The 21,977-nt window shown below is 40.0% G+C and overlaps 1 protein-coding gene across 22 annotated transcripts in view; it reads right to left on the reverse strand.

Annotated features, from left to right (window-relative positions):
* The window catches only part of Mhc (myosin heavy chain), a 52,412-nt gene that overhangs the window by 15,883 nt on the left and 14,552 nt on the right, over positions 1–21,977 (reverse strand). For 5 of the 22 annotated variants that reach the window (XM_076306890.1, XM_076306837.1, XM_076306830.1 and 2 more), the window contains exons 9-15: positions 20,085–20,222; positions 19,417–19,686; positions 15,978–16,148; positions 10,363–10,542; positions 9,372–9,790; positions 7,491–7,611; positions 5,138–5,401 (exon numbers count right to left, since the gene is read on the reverse strand). In XM_076306890.1, the coding sequence (XP_076163005.1) occupies positions 5,138–5,401; positions 7,491–7,611; positions 9,372–9,790; positions 10,363–10,542; positions 15,978–16,148; positions 19,417–19,686; positions 20,085–20,222 (1,563 nt within the window). Of the gene's footprint in view, positions 1–5,137; positions 5,402–7,490; positions 7,612–8,433; positions 8,552–9,371; positions 9,791–10,362; positions 10,543–13,702; positions 13,874–15,977; positions 16,149–18,240; positions 18,412–19,416; positions 19,687–20,084; positions 20,223–21,977 lie in introns of all 22 variants that reach the window. The other 17 variants (XM_076306984.1, XM_076306966.1, XM_076306932.1 and 14 more) reach the window with 5 other exon arrangements.

Genomic DNA, 21,977 nt, shown 5'->3' on the forward strand with positions numbered 1-21,977 from the left:
AACTGGTCTCCGGTTTACCAGAGGCTCAACTTTTCTACCTAAAATCCCTCTTCGCGGTCGACGTCGAAGAATCAGCCATCGTCCCCACTCCAGCGGTATTCATCGTAGAAAAATATTTATAACCGATCTCGATGACGAGGGAGGGAACCGTTCGCGTGTGTAGCAAGGAGGGGTTACCATGACAAACCGGGCCGATGGCGGGGGGGGGGGGGCAGGGGAGGGGGGTAGGAGGTGGATCGACGAAATTAGAACCCGTTCCAGGAGGGCCGGAGGGGCTGAACTCCAGTCTCCTTTTACGATCCAGAGAGTGTAACGCCAATCGATCTCGTAATTCCCGAGGGACCCAGCCCCGTGGAATCGGCTTTCTCCCGTAGTTGGGAACGAGAACCGATCCGCGGGGCGTTAAGGTGGGATCGGTTTACTGCGTCGGCGCGGGATGGATTCACGCTGTGGTAATATCATTTATAGCGAATGATACTATTTTCGATTGGACGTGATTCGAACTACTTTATTTTCGTTTGGCCCGGTGGAATATTCGGATAATCGCGATGATTAAACGTGTACCGACCTTACACCATCGGCCCGGTCTAATTAGGATCGTTACACCGTACTCGAGACCTGACCGAACAAACACGTACAAGTGCATCGCGTGGGTCACGACTGACGGATACCGATTGAAATTTTCATGCCCGTGACGTCCGCGGCCACTCGTTACGCTGCTACCAACTCTACGCGAGCATGAACTTTAACGCGGTCAGACACGCTCGATCTGGAACCATTTTTATACAAGTGTAGCTTTTACGTTCTTTACGAGAGGGGCTAGTTACGTTGGTATCGGAATCTACCCTAGACTCTACCGCGGGTGACCATTGCTCAATATTTGAAAAGTTTCATGAATTTTGTCCAAAGTATCTGTTCGAATTTGGAGAAGATCGTTCCATACCTAGACTCCAACGCGAGTGGTCATTGCTGAATATTTGCAGTCTTTGATGAATTTCGTCAAAAGTATCTATTCAAATTTGGGGAAGATCGTTCTATACCCAGACTCTAACCCAGGTGACCGTTACTGAATATTTTCAGTCTTCGATGAATTTCGTCAATTTATTCGAATTTGGAGAAGGTGATTCCCGATCGAAAGTATCGTCACGCGATTTCAAAATGTTGTCCCCTTCCGATCGCAAAATCGAAGCTGCATATCCCAGCAAGGAACCTTATAGCAACTGATGCAATAAGCGAGCTACGCGAACGTCAGTGGTGGTCATTTCGAATACCATGCGCGAACTATTTTTAATATTTCCCCATCGTGTGCAGTGGTGCCGTAATCGTACTAGGAACATTGATGCTAAAACTGCGAGTGGCCGTAGCCTCGGAAACCACGAACGTTATCAAACTCTTCCCTGTCGATCTTCGGATCTGGAATATTCCAGAGGGTCCTCCTCCCACCAGGGATGGAGTCAAGTGGTCGCGTCGGGAATAATTTTCGGCGAGAGGCTACGTCTTCGATGAAACGGAAAGAATGTTTACGCGTTCTGCAATTGAACATTTCCAACACCGGGTATCATCGAATATAGTCCCCTAAAATAAAATCGTTACTAAATATACCGAAAGGACGATCGTCTCGTCTCTAAGATGGAATTAGACACAATGAATAATCGCAATGGCGCGGAGTCCGCGACGGGATCGAGGACTTGGAATTTTTTAGACGTGTTTATGATCGCTGCGCGACGGAAAAATCATATCTCTATTTTATTTACGTTTCGACGGATAAAAGGATTCGAAGAAAAATACGAGAAAGACGGAGAAGAGAGAAAGAAAGAGAGATGGAGGAGGAGGGGTGCGCGGGAGGGGGACGAACGTTTGAGTCACGGTGAAAAGAGCTATTTATAGGACACTGAAAAAAGCTAGAATGGGGGTAGGTTCGATTATTGTATAATCGGAATTTCGATCGGCCAAACGTTTCAAGAATGCGACACCGACCGTATAAATTATGTCGGACACGTTCCAAATTACGCGCGAGTAACCCCCACGATAAATTTGTGTAATCACGATTTCCCGAAAATTTTCAGCCCACGGAACTGCAAATAGAACTGCGACCCGCGGTACTTATTTAGGGTACTCGTTAGCGTGGTCGAATCGTCGAGTAATTGCAAAGATCGAGATCTTACGATCGACACGGTGGACGGAGTTTCGAATTTTTCTACGAAGGCTGGTTTGTAGAAAAACACCAACTCTACGCGAGCTTGAACTCGCGTTGTCTTTTTCAGCGATTAAAGTTCGGCTCGAAAGCTATCGAATAAGTGAATTCGAAATGAACATTGGAAAGCGTGTTGCATCTCTATTCAACAACTTTCAACGTGACCATTAGTTTGAACATTGTTTCGAAAATTTTAACCGAATTGTACTTTCGAGTTATGGTTCATTTAAATTTTTTTTTCTTTCAGTTTGTTTTAGAAAATTGATAAGGTATGCGAATATTTATTTGGTCATCGGAGAACTACGCGATGAATTATTGTAACTTTTTAATATAAATGTAAAAAAGTAATAAAGAAAAGAGTTTCTTCTTCTTTTTCGATTATATAATCGTATTATTTTTTCTCTACGCGTATCACGTATTTTTCTAATAAACGTTGAAATAGAAATTTTACGGTAAATTATTTTATAGTTCTTCCGTGATGAAAAAAAATCGCACACATTGTTAAATATACAAGGTGGTGATCGCTGGTGCAAGTGGGAAGATTCTTCGTGATGTGAAATAATGTTTTTGCCAATGAACCTTCGTAGACGCCCACTTGACGAAGAATTAATGTTGCAAATCTCGTTGCAGACTATATTTCGCTTGTTTGTGTTTATAAATAGCATCGGTATACGAACCTGTAGTCGATGCATCGATGAATTAAAAGCGATGATCGTTTTAACTTTTGAAAAATTAAAGATGAAAAATACGTTACAAACTGTACTAATCTCCTGGATAACACAAACAAGCGAGACGTAATTTGTAACAAGATTCGTTAAATTAATTTTCAAAGTCGCAGACATTCTCAGAGTCGTTCGATTTAAAAACAAAGACTCGTTTGCGATAACTTTGTTCTTCGTTACCCACTTATTTTTCCACGAAAAATCGACCACTTCCTGCTTACACTACCGAGTAAAAGTACCACCCTGTATACACGAAATAGGATCCGAGTAGGTAAACTTTCTGCTTCTTTCCAGCAAACACCACAATTTCAAAGAAGTTAAAATTTAAACAAATCAAGTCTATTTACGTAACACTTTGCGAGAAGACTGATTACAGAGGCAGATATTGGATTTTATAGAAAACTGTTCCATATTTTTCGTACAATTCTTCTGCGAAATGTATTCATTTCTTTGTAATCAAAAACCTCGACTAATGTTCAGTTAATCGACGTTTCGCTGGAATTTTCATTTACTTTTGTTCTTTTTTTCTTTCTTTAAAATTGAAAATCAGTATTCACTCTTTTCGGATCGGTAACACAAATGTTTCATTTCGAGCGAACTCAATCGAATCGATGATACATCTATTGTTCGCATAGATGTTTATACAATTCGTTCGATTAAACTTTTCCCCGATAACTTCTCGAATAACTATTTCAGATGGTTCTCCGCGGTATCGTACGAGATCGAAAACCCTGCGTGTTGGTCTTTTGTAGCTCGAAAGAAGGCAAAGGGAAGAATGGCAGGAATGGGAAAATAAACGTGGCGTCGGAAAACCGACGCGTCTGAAGATCGGAACGATCGGCTCTGGATGAACAAAGAAACAAATTCTACGCTGAAATCCAGAACTAGCGTTCGCGTGCTCGTAAATTTTCGCAAAATCGATGTTCCCCGGTTACTGTATTTTACCAACTGGCGTTGCTGACATTGTCCAAAGTTTCCTGGAACGATCGTTTCCGCACGAGTACCGGATAAATGTCACTTTACCGAGGAACGTTAAAAGTGATTAAATATCGCCCCGTTGCTTTATCAAAACGTAACCGTACATCTATTTTTAACGAGAGAACATTCGATTCGCCAAATTGTCCGTATATCGTTCACGAATTGAGGAATTACCGTTGACCGAGGACACTCGTTAGGTATCGTTCGTTCATTTGAGAATTCAAAGAATTCAGTTCGAAATTTCGGAACAATTATATACCGAAATCTGATCAACTTCACGCAGCACCGACCGACACTTGTGAATTCAAAATACCGATTCAACAGATCCGAGCGAAATCGATTTAAGTTAATATCGTATTACGGGTAATGAGTCGTGAGTAATTTTGTCGTTTGAATTAAACGAGAGAAAATCGTCCGATTGAAGAAATATAAAGTAAAATTGTAAAGTGTGTCGTCTCGAGTATGTATGTACAGTTATGTTTTGAGACGAGCGGTACAATCGAGCAGAGTACGATGATTTTACGTGTAAAAATAAATAAAAGATGTGGAATAAAGTCCTTTCGCACGAGTCTTCGTTTTCGAGAAAGAAATCTTGACGATGCATCGATCACGCGTGCCTTTCACCGAGATCCGAGTGCAGTGTCCGATCATTGCGGAGTATTTCTACTCGTGATTGTATTTGTAAACATTAACGGTTGTAAAACGTTATCTGTTTTTCACCGATCTCGCTACGCTCCAAGTGATCGCTGCCAATTGAAGCAAACGATACTATACCACAGCCATGAATAAAGTTTACTTGAAAATGAAAAATAACCGTTTGAAATAACATTTTCGTCTTTCGTCTCTCGTATATTAAATAACTTTAATATTCAAAATTCTATCAGGCGAAATAGTATTTCAAATATACAGTAGTATGTTGCGTAACAGGAAAAACAAATAGTATGCACTACGTGTGTTACTATTCACAAATACAACACACAAGTGGAAATAACGAGCAATGGACGGACACTCCGGCCAAATCGTACTCGATTCGAGATTCGTTATCTCGAGAACGAAGACTCGCGTGAAATATTTCTATAGCACATTTTCCATTTCTTTTCACACGAAATGTCGCACCTCTCTGTCCAGTCGCGTCATTCGTCTCGAAACACCTTGGACGCGTATTCGGCATATTCGCGTGATCTTCGAACGTGCGGTCGGTACTCGCTACAAAAGATGGAAAGTATTTCGTTGAAACACTCACAGCGAGCTCGTCCTCGATACGAGTGACGTTGAGGAGAGGCTTGACTTTCTGCCAGAGTTTCCACCATGGCCAAGTACGGAGTTGCAAGTATTTCCTCAAGTTCCTCTGGACAACCACCAGGGCAAGACGTTGCTCTTGCAGTCTCTTGAAGTCCTTTCGGGACAGATAACCTCTGATGTAGGCTTGCATCCAGGACACGATCTTGCTGAGACGTTCATCACGGAACTCTTCCATCTGACCCAGGACTCCGGCACGGAAGAATACCTGTTGTTTTTCAAGTTAACGAAACGAGAAGAAATTTTCAATTAGCGACTCCGGTTCGAACATCCTCCTTGGAATACTTTGACTATTTCCGGGGCTGGAATTTCCTCGTGAATTTTACACGTTTAGATCCATCGAAATAACTTTTTCATCAATTCTTTTTTTCACTCTAACGTAGAAAGGTTCGCGAAAAGTTCTGTATTTGTTCATCGAGTGATTTGTAAAGTTTCGTCGCATCTGATGACGATCGTTGATGCACAGAGTTCCAGAGGACAGGGGGACGAAGAAAATCGATATTTATTATTCATCGATCGAACGGAAATAATCAAAGTAAACGATTTCTTTTAAGGACACCCTTGTGAGAGTGACGGGTTATCGTGCAAGACTCGAAAGCGGACAAAGAAATATAGTTAATTAATTTATAACATTAAGAAGCGATGTAGAAGTTACCTTGTACGTGCCAGCAGAGAGAAAAAACTTCGGTGATAAATTCTGTTTACTAATATTAGAACATAATTGTGAACATTAAGAAAGATTTCCATTGCCACCGAGTGACCAAGCATCGGACACTTTTTCTTAGCAGAACGATTCGAGTAACACCAGAACCGAGATTTCTGTTCGAGGAGATCGAGTTCAACGGTGAAGATACGATATTCGTTCGTTAAAAATTCTAAAGCTTTGACAAATATTTTCTCCTTCGTTTAGAATCGTATTCCAACAGACTTGTAATTTTACGCAACATTGTACTACTTTTTATTCGAAAGTTTCTTATTTCACAATGCAACGAATCACCTTGCAAGAGAGACAGTATTATTTCCGATCGTTGAATCTTTGTCACGAACGGTAGACGATATGGAAATCCTTGAATGCTTCTTACGAGTAGATAGAGGTTACCAGGTTACCAGTAAAATAAAAAAAAAAAAAGAACAGAAGCGTTATTTTCCATGTTGCGTTAAGACCAAAGGTGTCGAATACCTTGGTGAGACCCATACGGTATTGGTCTGGCTCCAGATTGATTGCGTCCAGGATCAGTTGGGTCGCCTTTTGTGGTTCGCAAGGTTCTTTGATGGCATTGGCGCACAGAATTTTGTATCTGTGGTGGTTCGTTTTATGGTTGGGGCGGCACAACAGATAAAGATTATCACGCACGTGGTTAGACACTTATTTATGACTTGGTTGTTATTATTATAAAATATGGAACGGCAGAGTGGTTCGAGATTGTTCTGGTGTTCGATCTCTTGTAAATTGGGTCTCTGAACATTCCTAATACAGAATTATACCGAGGAATCGCTTCCTTTGTCGATCCACGTTTGTTCAAACATTTGTACACGGCATTAACGCCGACTGGACGCAACGCGATCGGAAAATTCTGTCTTAGAAATCCAGGCGACGTTTAAAGTGAATTAGGCGGTAGCAAATCCATTACTCAGTCCAGAGAGTATTGATGTCTTTTCTTTGGTTAGACACGTTTCGCACGTATATGTGTAAACGAGGCAGCGTCGATTATTAGAACCACGACTCGGTTTGAAGTATCGTTTGTACATACAGCGCAGGGATATCGAGACAAACGAAGTTACTAATTCTTGCTTACATTCAACTGGATCAACTATTCAACCAATCGCTAAGAAACAATTATTATGGATTCGGGAATTTATTTATCGTAAACTATTTTGCAACATTTCGCAATTAAACATTCTTCGAGCGGTCCTCGAAGCTAACTTCTTCTCAAGAACTCGTGAATTCAGTCCTGGAAGAATCGGTTCTCCACGTTTTAAATTGCTCCTCTCTAATTTTCGATCGTCCGTTTGATAAACTCTTTGGAGAATTCGTTCCATTTTAAGCTGATTTGTATACCGTATGCAGATTGCAGACTTACTAAACGATTGGTAATCGTAATCTGATCTAATCGATCCAGACATCGTTGAAGGTGGCTCGAAGTTGTTTGTCGTTCGACCGTGTGCCGTGTGTACGAGTCGCGGTTCGATAAACGATATGATTCACAGAATCGTGTAAAGCTCGTTAAAAATGAGAAATGTATTCGACGAGATCCTCGCGTGGAACGAGGAGATCACGATCACGGGAAAACACGTGCCTTGGTGTGTCCAAGACGATACTGATCGGGATCGAGACCAGACGCTTCCAAGATCGCCGCTGCAGCTTTCTTTGGATCGGAGGCCACTTTATCGACGGCCGCTGGTGCCAGAATCTTGTATCTAAAGGTACGGGGTCACAATGCAAAAACAGGTGATTTGGAGTCTATTAGTACAAGGTCCCACACATTTTAAGGGGTAATTTTCGCCTTGTTTTTGCACGCCGGTACGGCATCCGAACTGGTCAAAAATAAAGGGTAGTGAACATCTCTGCATCGGTTGTTGCTTCCTTTGGCACGTACCTCCCATATAACCTCCAACATTTTACATATTCTCTAAGGGTCACACTGGACTTACTGCGTGCATGTATACACATTTAATCGCTAATCCGTGGATTTCTAATGTCTATCTGTAGGGTCCAATTCAAGAATTCAAGGGGTGTACTCACTAACGAACGTGTGTTTCAAATACCATGGTGTACGTGCATATAATGTCTAATATGTTCGGGCGGGATCAAAAGGGGGGCTATGGGGCTCTTAAGAAGAACAATACGGGGCACTTATGTTTCGCTAAGACCATTAAACGGAACGTTGGATACTATTGAAAGCACTCGACGAACGTTCGATGATTGAATTCAATGTAAATAAAAGTAACGTGGTTAACGAATTTAAGCGGGAGAATTTTCGGATAAAGTTCGAACCGAATGAAAATCAAGGTAGTGTTGTAAGAATAATCGCGAATAAAAATTGAATTTTGAAGAAAATTTGAAATGGAAATAAAATAATCGAAGTTCCAGAGAGATTTCAAGTTAGTATCCCAGTTACGATAAGGGGGGTACAACGAAACCTGTTTTCGGAAAGAGATGATACTCTACGGTGGATAACAGAGGGGGACAAAATACGAAAAAATCGCAAAATCAAATTCTTTTGATGGTATATAACTAGCCTTGGTATGACCAATCCTGTAGCTCTCCGGATCAAGTCCGATTGACTCGAAACACGCTTGAGCGGCCTTTTTGGGATCCGACTCAGCCGCCATCGCGGCCGGCGCTAAGATCATGTAACTGTACGATCACAATATAAAGAGATTATTTTATAATGTGTCGTTTGTATATCCGCTCGTCTCTAAATTTTCAACCTACGTTCCATACAATTCGATCAATATCTATCTGGTACGAAAGAACGATCCAGAAGTTCAATTACCCATAGATCGTATGAAAAAAAAAATTGAAATAAGAAAATAACTGTAGATCGAAATTTTCAATTTTCAAAAATTATCCAAAATTAATGCAACGAAGATTATAATCGGCCCGTGGATACGCTTGCAGGGATTTAAATTCTTCACCTTCTAAATTTCCAAGCAACCTGATCGCTCGAAAGAGATTCGAATCTTAATTGAATTAAATTATATTAATTGAAATTAAAAATTTGCATAAATCTTGAGAACTTTGGACGTGAGAACAGGCTCGATGAAGCAGCACGTGCCAGAATTGTTAAGAATGTTCACCGTTTTTACATACGCGTACGCTTTCAAATATTTAAAGTTATTTACCACAATTTGAAAATAAAATTATTAATCATAGTTACCACCGATTAAAATTTCTTGCGTACGAACGTTACAAAGACCGATTCGTTTCGTTTCTTCGTTGTACACAAAAAAAAAAAAAAAAATTACTGAAAATAATATATCATTTATACGTATTAATTGTTAAGTAGTTTAAAAGATCTTGATCTCCATTGAAACAGTTATATGTCGCCTAACTTTCGACTATACTTAACGCAAATCGATTCGAACGACGCGCAAGTTCGTTGAAGTCTTTCGAGGGTTTTCGAAATCGAAATATTTTTTAAATAAGTATCTATCGAAAAAATATGAATTCTTACCGTAACTTGAAGTCAGGATACACCATTCTGTTAGGGAATCCTTTACGACAAATACGGATGCCTTCAAGTACACCGTTACAAGTCAGCTGGTGCATGACAAGGTGAGAATCGATGACACCCGGTTGTTTCATTTCATTGGGGATGATACAACGGACGAAGTGGGGTTGAGTAGCTCTCAAAGTGGTCATCAAGTTGTTCAACTGTTCCCTGTAGGACGATGATACCGTCGAGAAACCACCACCCTTCTTACCACGTCCACCTTTGCCGCCACCGCCACCACCAGTGTCACCGGACTGTCCAGGATGATCAGCGAAGATCTCGACCAACAATTTGTTAGCAGATTTCTTGAACTGGTCAACCACAGTGTCGTTCAACGGATCCTTGTTCTTTTCCAGCCAACCCGTGATGTTGTATGGTACCTGTTATCGAAACGTTTAACGTTATTACAACTGACGACGATATTTCGTTATCGTTCGAACAAAGTTATTCAGACGATCTCCGATGAAAAACAGTTTTCCACGCGACGTTAAGAAAAATCAGATTTGATTAAAATTAATGAAAACTTGCGATGGAAAACACAGTTTTCCACGCGACGTTAAGAAAAATCAGATTTGATTAAAATTAATGAAAACTTGCGATGGAAAACACAGTTTTCCACGCGACGTTAAGGGAAATCAGATATGATTAAAATTAATGAAATCTTGTGACGAAAAACAGTTTTCCACGTGACGTTAAGAAAATCAGATTTGAATAAAATTAATGAAAACTTGCGATAAAAAACACAGTTTTCCACGTGACGTTAAGGAAAATCAGATTTGATTAAAATTAATCAAAACTTTGAGTATAATTCTATGTACCGTCCTTCTCGATTAAAGACTACATCGATCACTGTATATACGATTATCGTGTACAGTGGATCGATGTTAATCGAGAACGCAACAAATATTGAAATTAATCGAACGTTCGAGATAAACGTAGAATCGTAACGTACGTTTCCGGCATAATGGCCGATAGCGAAGTGGGCTGCTTGCTGGCCTGGCTTCGGTGGTTTCGGTTTCAAGTAGTTAGGACTCTTGCCCAAGTGGTTGTTGTTCAACTTCTCCTCGAACGTCTTATCGGTGGCTTTCGGGAACATAGATTCTTCTTCAAGGATGGACAAGATACCCATAGGCTGTATTGAGAAACGAGAGAACGCATTAACTCTTGCACCGATGCCGCACAGTTTTCCTCCTAAGAGTAGCGTTCCTCCAATTAAACATTTTCCTCTATAAGACTCTATCCTCTATCGGTCTAAAAAGACTACTGATCTACGCAGTACGCCGATTAAACGCGAAACACGTTCTGGTACCACATTTTGGAGAAGATAAAAACGTTTAGAATGTCTCACGAATAATGGTAGATTTTCCCTTTTTTCGATATTATAATTCACGTATGCAATAATCTACCATATCGCTTCTTACCATACTAAAAAGTAAATAATACCGATTACTTTCTCGACGACGGTTGAAACTTGAATAAATCAAACTCTAATCGATATTGTACTAAACATATCTTTCTACCGAATTCTACGAAACAAGTTTAAGACAATTTCACGAAATAATTTAATTCAATACACATTTTAATCGACGCTACTCTTAGTAGTTTTATTCTAATGTAATTTTCTGCTTTCCCCTTCGAAAGAGATCGTCGCAGAAATTGACAACGAAGAACGTTTCTGAAACGATCTTCACGGAACTCTCGAAATGACGCGACAGGAATTCATTGAAAGGTCTGCCGGTCCCGTGCTTGAATCCGACTAGTCGTTTTCATTCGCTCGATTCGATACTGTCGTTCAATTTTAAAATCAACGCAAATGAGAAAACCGACTTCGCTCGATCGATCAAGAATTCCGTGTCGTTCATTATTTGTGCTCGTCGACAAGGACACACAATTACGAACACATGCACAAGTATAATATATACACATATGCGGACACACAGGAAGCAAGCTTGGAAGCACGGAACATTGGTTTACTACGTCTGCGGTTGTCGCTATTCTCGACTGACCAACCATTCGATTACGCGTGTCTTTACCTTCTCTATCGAGTTGTCCGCAAATCCGTACCAAAATCGTCGACAATCCTCCGTTTTGTAATACCCTTCGCTCGAGAGCGAGCACGTGGCACTTGGTAGTACTGTTCCTTGTTCACGATGTTGTCACGAGGCTGTTCGAACTAATTTTCAACGCAAACTAATTTTCGTTCGGTTCTGTCGCGTTTAGTCTCTCTCTTAAACGTTTAACGAGAAGAAGAGCGCTCGAACCAAGGTCGAAATACTCTGACGTATCACATCGATCACAACTTTTTAATTTCTCATCGTTTGGGTCCTTGTCTCCGACCTGGATTCGAGTACTCTTCAAACTCCAAGAGGCACCGAACTAGAAAAATGTTCCATGCACGCAACGTAAGATTCCGGCTGCGATCCGACCTTCTATCGATAGAATACGATCGACGATTTATATTCTATCGATCGACAGTCGGAACGTACCTCAACATCGAGCATCGATGCCAACGTGGACAAGTTTCTCAGCCAGTTACTTACGAGCTAAGGACACGTCTGCGCGGAAAGCGAACAAAAGGCCACAACAACACCAATTCGATGCAAAACGTGTGAAAGAAGCTTAGTTCAAATGGAACGATAAATGGGGGCAGCTGGTAACTCTTTGCATGCTGATGACGTTCTCCGGTTGCGAAACATCGTCCATCATTGTACCCAGAGCCCGCTGACTCTCTTTGCTGCGATTCTATCCAATCTCAGAAGCCGTCGATCGTTCATTTCCGATAGTTCATGCCACGGCTTAACAGTACCTTCTCGATCAGATCGATTGTCTGCTGGAGATCCATTCCGAAGTCAATAAACGTCCACTCGATTCCTTCGCGTTTGTATTCCTCTTGTTCGAGGATAAACATGTGATGATTGAAGAATTGTTGGAGCTTTTCGTTGGTGAAGTTGATGCAGAGTTGTTCAAAACTGTTGAACTGCTCGAGACCAAGGAGGGGAAAAGCAACGAAACAGAAAACAAAGACGAAAGGCAGCCGTCATTAATGCTGCTTATATAAGAAATGATTTTTGGAGTTGCGATTAGGGTTTTGTACCGTCTTTTCGGTTTCATTTTTTTTTTTTGTTTTTTTTTCGCGGGGAAAGGATATTTCACGCTGACGTCTCAGAAGGACATAACAGTCACTCGTTATGTATCCTTAAGGATTTTTTTGTTCCGTTGATCTGTTTCGGAGTCGAATACCTTGGATGTCGTCGTCGATTTTCAAATCATCGATTTTTTATCAATTTAGTAGACCAAAAGTAATCGATCGCGTCGTCTACGAATCAATTCAAATTCGAAACAGTTCAAGGGAAACATAGACGTTCACGAATATAAATCGATTAATAAATGTTAATGGTAGAAGTGTGCCAAAGTTTGTCGTGTCAACGTACTAACTTTTCTTTCGATAAACCTTGGCGGCGAGTTACGGGATAAATAATGATCATTTAGGATCAAAATTAATGCACCATTTTATGGTATAACAATAAAATGTCTCGTGGGCGTTTTTTTTTAAAGGTTACGTGGTACAGAACGTATTAAGGTGAACTTTCTCGAGCTCGGTTCGTACACGAATTTCAAGTAACGAGTATTTCAGTCGCAGTCGTATCTCTGCCTCTTTTGACCATCGACCGCGCGCAAATTGACAATCTACCGCAATTCCACCTAGACGAGAAAAACGAGAAAAAAAAAGTTTCCTCGTGCCGTGACATGCCCGAGTATACGCGACTCGACGTTCAAAGGGCTCGAGTGAACCGTGCTCAATGGATCGTGCGTATCATTGGAAACGATTTTAATGTATCGATTCGTGGGAACACCGAGTAACGGGCACGATGTAGGTGCCGTTGACAGGGATGGTGTGTGACAGAGAGAGAGAGAGAGAGAGAGATGTGAGAAAAAAATAAAAAAAATAAACACAAGGTAAAGCGAGATGAAGAGAAACGATGAACAACAAGGTAGACGTATCGAGTACCTTCGTTCCTAAGGGCAGCAGCGATAAACAGCGTCAAGAACTACGACAAGAGTGGAATAAGCGTTCAGTCGTCGACAAGCGTATACAAGAAACCGGGCCAATAATCTACCACTCCACCATTGACGACCAGTCGAGGGGGTTATGATTCCTTTTGTTTTTGGTTTGTTTTTTGTTTTGGTTAAAAGCTCTCGGCACACATCGGTAACCATTTCCATTGGTCAGGTCGTTGGTTCCTCGATCGTTTCGTTCGGTATTTCATCTTTGTGAAAATTGCAGGGAGTACCTTCTCAATCAGTTCGATACAAGCGGCCAAGTCCATGCCGAAGTCAATGAATTCCCAATCGATGCCCTCCTTCTTGTACTCCTCTTGTTCGAGTACGAACATATGGTGATTGAAGAATTGTTGAAGTTTCTCGTTGGTGAAGTTGATGCACAGCTGTTCAAAGCCGTTGAACTGTTGTGTTCACAGCACACGCGCGCGCAGGGTAGTGCGTGACACAGCGTCAAGAATGAGGTAGGACGATGAGAGGCGTAAAGGAGAGAGAGAACAGAAAAAAACAATGGAAGAGAATAACGATCATTATAACAAGATCCGTTGTTTCTCCTATAGATTTCTGTGGCCTGGTTGTTGTCTCGTTTACTTTGTAACCCTGATAAATCGTTTACATTGTAACCCTGTAATTAGTCGAGGATTTCAGGTACGAGTTATAGATACCTATGTACGTGAAACACGAGTACTGTTCACGAGAGGTTACGTTATCGAACGAACAGTCCAATTCGGCTTTGCGTTGAGTTGATCTCGACCGAAACTACGTTCGAATATAATACACATTTATCGTAAGGTGGTGTAACATTTATCGAGACTGGTTTCGAGACGTTGAAAAACTGTCGTATAAAAGAGTAAATCTCTATGGGTATTCCTCTTGCAAGTACGAAGAGGTGAAAGTGCAAGTATAAATTTGTTTTCGAGTATAAAAATTCATTAACGCTATCTAACTAATTTTATTCCCAATGCTTATGAACGTTATCGAAAAGAAACTTTGGAGACCTAGTAACTTGTTAAAATTTCGAGTATCTCGAAGGTACTTTCTATACTGGTTAAATATCGGTCGTTTGTTGCGTTTATTGTACGTTTTATATTTGAAAACCTCGACTAATTAGATTCGTAAGCGTAATAGTTACAGTGTCGTGTGAAATTGAAGAAATATTGATCGTGATAGTCTTCTTGGTATACATTCAGCACGGAAAAAATTTGTTAAGCTTCACCTCTGTGCTCGTTTTGTGCAGACAGAATAAGAAAGCAACATTTTATCAAAAAATTTTTACGGCACCGAGACGAGTAGAAAAAGATGTTTCTTAACAAAAAAGTAGATTCGTGTATTATTCGTATGTTGCCTATTCAAACGATAATCTGCCCGTTCGATCCAAATTTTGTACGTGGTGCTTGAATGGAGTATTGAAAGTGTTTGTATTGATTCTCGTGTACGTATAGAGGGACTGAACATTGCGAGTGAAAGAAATTTCTCGAAAAAGTAGCCGTTCTCAAAAATTGAGGAAAAATTCATTTTCGCCGTGATGAAACATCGATGTCTTAAAAATAGCACGAAACTGAATCAGTCGCTTGAAAATAAATCTGGCAAAGACATCAAAAATTGCGTAACATAAACATAAAACACAAAAATCCGTGCCAATTTTACGTTACGTTTACGTAAACATCTTGCACATACTCGTAACAGTTGAATTCTCATCTCGATCCGACTATAGCACGAAAATAATATGTAAAAAGTTGCCAACATTTTCTTCCGAGGAAGGTTGCTTTGAACGACTAAAAAATTTCGTATATAAAAACGTCGTGCTCGGGAGAACGAACAAAAAGAAAAAGCAACGGTCGTTACAAAAAAAAAAAAAAAAAAAAAAAAAAAACAAATTAAAAAGTAACACCGGTATTATGGATCTCGTAATGAGAATTCGAAGAGTATCGATATAATCTGAGTAATAAATACGTGCCCCTACTGCAACGTGCAACTCGATAAAATATCCACCTTCGATTTTTTCTCAAATTGGTAACGTTGGCTACCAAAGGGTTTCTCTCGCCTATCTGTGGTGGGTTAAGCAGATCGTAAACAAACGAAAGGAAACATCCGGTCGATTGGTTACCAATTTCAAGAAAACGGAAGGAAACAAATTCGAACGAACGATTGATGTTATAAGGAGATGGGCGGAACAGAGTGAAAAATATTTTTAAGATGCCTAAGCGAGACGAAGGGTTTGCTTGCTTGTCACCGTAAACGCGAAACCACACGGCTCAGCAAAGGACAATACAAAATGATAAAAAATAAAAAAGGATCACGAAAGAAAATCAAATTTACGATTGGTTACGGCCAATCCATGAAAACAGTGGACGATCATTATTGCGTGTTGTTGTGATAAGCGTTAGATTAAGGATCCAAGTGGTCCTCTCACGGATCCTTATGCAGCGTTCGTGTCTTTTCGTTTTGCCGTACGGCGGATCCGTCTATGGATCGATTCCTGTGATCGATTCACTCGTCTTTTTGTACCTTTTCGATCAGTTCAATACACGCGAGGAGATCCATGCCAAAATCTATGAACTCCCACTGAATGCCCTCCTTCGTATACTCTTCCTGTTCGAGGACGAACATGTGGTGGTTGAAGAACTGTTGAAGCTTCTCATTGGTGAAGTTGATGCAGAGCTGCTCGAAGCTGTTGAACTGTTCGAGCAACAATCAGGCATGCTTGTTCATCTGTGTTTAAACTGCACCGCTTTTTTTGTTTTCAATTTTGTTTACAGGTCTAGTCGGTTCTTGCTTTTCAATGACCTTTCTACTCCTTTGAAGATTATTCAATAGGCTACCATACACTCAATCTTTTTATCAACTGGTATCCAAAAATAGTACGGGATACTGGTCAACAGATTTCGACAGGTCAATCGGCGGTCTTTCTTTCTTTTTTTTTTTATTTTCCAAAATTTAACGAACAACAAAGAATCGAATTGAACAATTGCGGCCTCGTCGTCGAAGAAATTTTGCGACGAGACAAATTGAAATTTTTAATTGTTCGATTCAAGCTGCTAGAATTTCAAGAATCAATGTTCCGTGTGTATTCGAATTGTTGTCAACGACAACTGGAATAACGGGCGTTATTCCAGAAATTTTTGAATTTGTCCTGCGGAAATCTCGATTCATCAATTGACCTGACGTTTAATTCTACAAACATTCTACAAAAACTTCACCTTAAGGATTCTCCCTGAGTCCTTAAGGAAATAATCTACAAAGTGTCTTTGTAGTGTACGCAAACCTTGCGACAAGTTGTAAGATGTCGTTTCTCGAGGAATAAGATACAATACTGGACACTGTTCAAATATTTGCAGACTCGCTGCTAAGTAACTTGTAACAGTTCTTCGAGAGAAAGATGTAAATAAAATTTTTTACACGCAACATCGTTGTTCGAGATCTCGCGAGATTCAAATTTTCAGAACACTTTGCTCAATCTTTCGTGAAATCTTAATTTTACGAACGAAACTATTACGAACGTCGCTGCAAATATTTGAACATTCTTTAAAACACAGTTACGTGCAAAGAAAAATGTCAAATGATTTTTACCATTACTTTACGCATACGTATTTTGATTAATTCCTCTTTCGTATACTGTTGCAACCAACACTTCTCAAAACATTACAATTCTAACGTATTAGTCTACTTTCAACAAACTACTGGCCAACAAATCCGAAAATTTTTACACCGTGTACCGTCCTGTTCCTTAATGGACAGTTGGAACAAATGATTAATCAATTACCATCCGTTTTAATCTACTCAGCGTGAGGTCCACTGTTTTTACGTTTCTCGAAACAACGACGACGATAACGAGAATAATAACTGAAACGGAGACAACAGTTTCGAACGACGATCGAAATTTAATTGCTTACCAGATATTCCTTTTGCAAAGACGCCACCATTTACAGGACTTTCTGCGTTCTAAATCATGCTGTGTCACGAATTATACAATGGTATAAAATGTATCAAAGAGGAGATCATGCGTTTTGTGTGAAAGTTTGTACCTACTGAAGGAAAATTCGAAACTTGTTCGCAGAGGGAATGTTCATGCACTCTTCAGAATGTACGTGGGACGCAAAATGATAGCAATTGTACAAACTGTGTACACAATGACTTTCCTAGAAGTCTATACGGGGTAAGGGTAAATTGTACGGAAGAATGAGTTCTCGAGGTATTGTATATACTCATAGAATACCAAACGGGGTAAACATCTATTTAAAATGAAAATGAACGCCAAAAACGAATGTGTAACTCGAGGAGCATTCCAAAACAGTATCGCTACAAAACCTTACAGTTTTTACATAGTGAAGTAACAATTATACAACGGATAGAAAATAAAGGGCTGATAAGTAGGATGTCCAAAACGATAGAGAAAATTGGGGCAACTATTTAAAAACGGTATCACAGGTACAACGTATCATCGTTGAGTATACAAAAACAACCATCTAATGAACGTTATGCGCAAACAATCGCTAATTGTAACATAACGTTAAGGAACGTCAACGGAACGTCCACGAACAGTAATGGACGAGTCCAAACAATTCTAAACAGGGTGATAATCAACAAGGTACTAAACACTCTGGGACGGATCTCCTAATGAGATCAAACATCTGTTAAGGGAATGTTTTCTAATTGATCTCTCGTCGAGATCGAATAACCAAGTGAAAAAAACTAGACGAAGGAACAATCGTTCAAGGGAAAAAAATACTAAAGAATTTGGAATTTGGGACGTCTCTGTACACGAGGCTACCTTCTCAATCAATTCGATACAAGCGGCCAAGTCCATTCCGAAGTCAATGAACTGCCACACGATACCCTCTTTCTTATATTCCTCTTGCTCGAGGACAAACATGTGGTGGTTGAAGAATTGTTGTAGTTTCTCATTGGTGAAGTTGATGCAGAGTTGCTCGAAACCGTTATACTAAAGAACGAAACGATATGTCAACGTTCAGGAACGAACAGTGACGTAACATTTAACAAAGACTCTTTTTTTTCCGATGATCTAAGAAACGAACAACGAACAATTTAATAGAACGGTTTAACGTTTGTTTATCTTCTGTTGAGGGTGATTGTCTGTGTTTTGCGAGTGTTGAGAGTAAGACTCGTGTATTTCATAATCAAGAATTGTTTTACGTCTAGATTGAGCTTAGTCTGTTAGTAATTTCTTTGTTGGCACGTTAACGACAGATCACCCAATCCCTTGTAACTGGTATAGAATGAAACAAGTTGTGTAATTATCCGTCGTTAATGTGGTATTGTGTTTCTGAAAATACAACTGGAATTGAGTTGTCTTATTCCTTTGTACTTATCACTAACGTATACTTTTTATAGATCACGTTGGCGATTTTTAAACAGTGGACACTCGATCGATGTTATCCAATCTTTGGTTAAGTACCTTGAAAATTTCGTGAAAAATTTCTAAGAAATTTTTTATCTTGGTAAAAAAGAATTTAGCGTTTGAAATATCGAAGAAGAATTTTACAGGAGAACGAAATTTTACAAGTGGGCTCGAGTAAGAGGAATCTTTGAAGTATTTTTTTTTTTTTGTTACTGGAATGCAAAGGAGATTAAATATTTTGTCCTTTTTAAATGCCAGGCACGAATCCTCTGCGTTCAATCTCAAAATTGTTCAGAGTGTTACCGATGTGATATCACGGTAAGAAAGATTTTTAAAATGACAAAATAATCAAACTGTGAAAAAGTTTTTTGTTACTGGAGTGCAAAGGAGATTAAATATTTTGTCCTTTTTAAATGCCAGGCGCGAATCCTCTGCGTTCAATCTCAAAATTGTTCAGAGTGTTACCGATGTGATATCACGGTAAGAAAGATTTTTAAAATGACAAAATAATCAAACTGTGAAAAAGTCGCCAACGATTAAATTTATGGTTGGATGTGTGTTACTCGTATTACGATCGAGGAAACTTACGTCGAAGATCTCAAAACCGGCAATATCCAGTACACCAATGAAGTGCTGTCTCTTCTGTTTGGTGTCCAAGGTTTCGTTACACTTCTTCACCAACCACTTGAACAGCCTGTCGAACATGGCCTTCGACATGGCACCCACGGAGTACGCTACTTGATCCTTGTTACGACCTTGTGTTACAAACTCGTTACCGACCTTGATCCTTGGTTTCAACAAGTTCTTGTAAAGATCGGCACAGTCGCAACCCAACAGTTTAGCGACTCGTTCACCTTCCTGTTGTAAGATAGATATTAAGGAACACCTTGAAACGAAGTAGCCACGTTTTTCAGTTCAACGATCGTGGAATATTCTCACAGACCAAAAAAAAAAAAAACAAAAGAATAAGTGCAAAATCTAGGAAAATATAATATTCGATACTTTGGATATCTAGAAATGATCGTTCTATTCGACTCTATGAAAAGTAAATACGCTCGTTGATTCGACGTTTCGAAATGGCGAGAAAAAGGACAGAATCGAAATTACACGATTTCAGAATCAATATCGAAAGATGTACGAAAATTTAATTCGAATTTAAACGCATCGTAGTCGATGCATTTCGAAACGTTGTAAGATCGAATGGCAAAGATCCATTCTTGATTTCTTGGTTAAGATAAAAGTTTAACGATAAGTACCTCTGTACCATCGGCTTCGGCCTGTTCCTCACGACCCCTTTGCTTGAATTTCATGCCACCCATATGCATGACAGCGGCGGTGATCTTGTAGATATCGTTTTTCTCCTCTTGCGTGAAGCCCAGCACATCGAAGGCTTGCTGTTATCAGAAGGAACGATCGTTAAAAATTGTTCTCCAATCTTTCGTAACAGAAGTGATCGAACATAGACAAAACTTTTCTGTTAAACGCAACGCTTTGGTTCCAACTACGATTCGATTCAAATACACGTTAGAAACAAAGCGTTCGGTCCGGTAACGATACAATTTAACGAAAACACTTCTGATACATTGGCGGTTTATACTTGGAAGACAATGCTGGATTATTGTTAATAGGAAGCACACAAGCACGATACAAATAGCGGCGAAAATTAAGCCTAATAATGGGCGTGTATATCTTGATAATTCGTCCGGAGAGACTATCGGGGACAAGAGTTAATAAAAAACGAGGAACGATTCGGGATTACGTTACTTCGAAGAAACTATTACCGCATCGACGATAGTCTCTCCGTCGTATTGGAAAGTTTGCCGTAAGCAATTGTTTCGAAGCAAAGCCAGTCGCGATTTAACGAGAAAGCTTTGAATAGGAAGCGTGTCCTTGAAAAGGGCCGATAAAGCGGAAGCAATGCTCGTATTGTGTAGCCGCTTCTACCTAAGTTTAAAAATTCTTTGCACGAGACCAAAAGTAGATAGTTCTACAAAATCGAGGTAAACCGCAACAACAACAACAACAAAAAAGAAAAAAAAAAGGAAGAGAAAAAAAGTAAAACTGTAGACGGAAGATAGAAAACTTGAAGAAGACGACGAAGGAGGATCGATGTTCCTTTCGGTTTCGATCGCTTAAGTTCACGTAGGTTGCGAATTGCCTCCTTCGTTGAAAACACGTGTTCAGAGTCGTTCTTATGTCACATCTTTTGGACAGGGCTCCCGAAGAGGCCCGATTTCTTCAGGTTCGGCACTACCACCCATTTCGATTTAGCCTTGTTTTCGAGGCTGAAGACGGAAAAGAACCGCTTCTCTGAGGAACGAAACCGACGTTTGACCGAGCGCCGAGAATTTCCATCTCGAGGCTGTCTCTCATGGTTAGGCGAATTAAAGAGAGAATGGGGTCCGTCGAGTTTACCGGGATTGGAAGGTGAACTCAAGAGGGATTTTCTCGTAGTACAATATTTTGTAATCTACTGATCAAGGGTTCGTTCACCTCTCGACCGACCCATCTTCGACAACGTCACGTTCGAAACGAAACATTTCGAACGAAGTGTGAAATATGTGCAGAATCGAATCGTTCGGTTTGAAACTAGGGACACGTGGAAGGGTCGGTCGATAGGTTTTTTCTTTAACTACGTCTGCATACGTATGTCCAGACTGAAAATTGGGTTCTCCGAAACAACTATGGAAGACGTTAAAACGATAATTGGGGTAGGTTGAGTTTCAACTTCTATGTACAGGGAATCCTACCGGAGAATAGTAACGAGGAATTTCGAAATGTTTCTTCAATTTTTCATCATTCTTTTCGCAATATTCTCATTACACTTCTCTTCGACGTCTTTCGACTTTTCACGACACTCTAATTGTATCGATGTTACATTATCTTCTAAAAAGAAACGAATTATTTTATATTTCAACCGCGTTATCAGCTTCGAAGAATTCTATCGAGGGGAAAGAAAGAAGAGATTGATCGATTAAATTAATTAATCAGTTATTAAATACTCCGAGTGTAATATCTCGACCGAGAGTGGTATCTTTTTTCTTTTCAATTGCTAAGCCAATCGTTTGAGAATTCGTTACTATTCACCAATCTCCGTACACCAGAAAGGAAACTCGCTATAAACTCAACCGATGTATGTACACCGCTTT

The sequence above is a fragment of the Ptiloglossa arizonensis genome, chromosome 1, assembly GCF_051014685.1.
Source record: "Ptiloglossa arizonensis isolate GNS036 chromosome 1, iyPtiAriz1_principal, whole genome shotgun sequence".
In the NCBI taxonomy this organism is placed as follows: domain Eukaryota; kingdom Metazoa; phylum Arthropoda; class Insecta; order Hymenoptera; family Colletidae; genus Ptiloglossa; species Ptiloglossa arizonensis.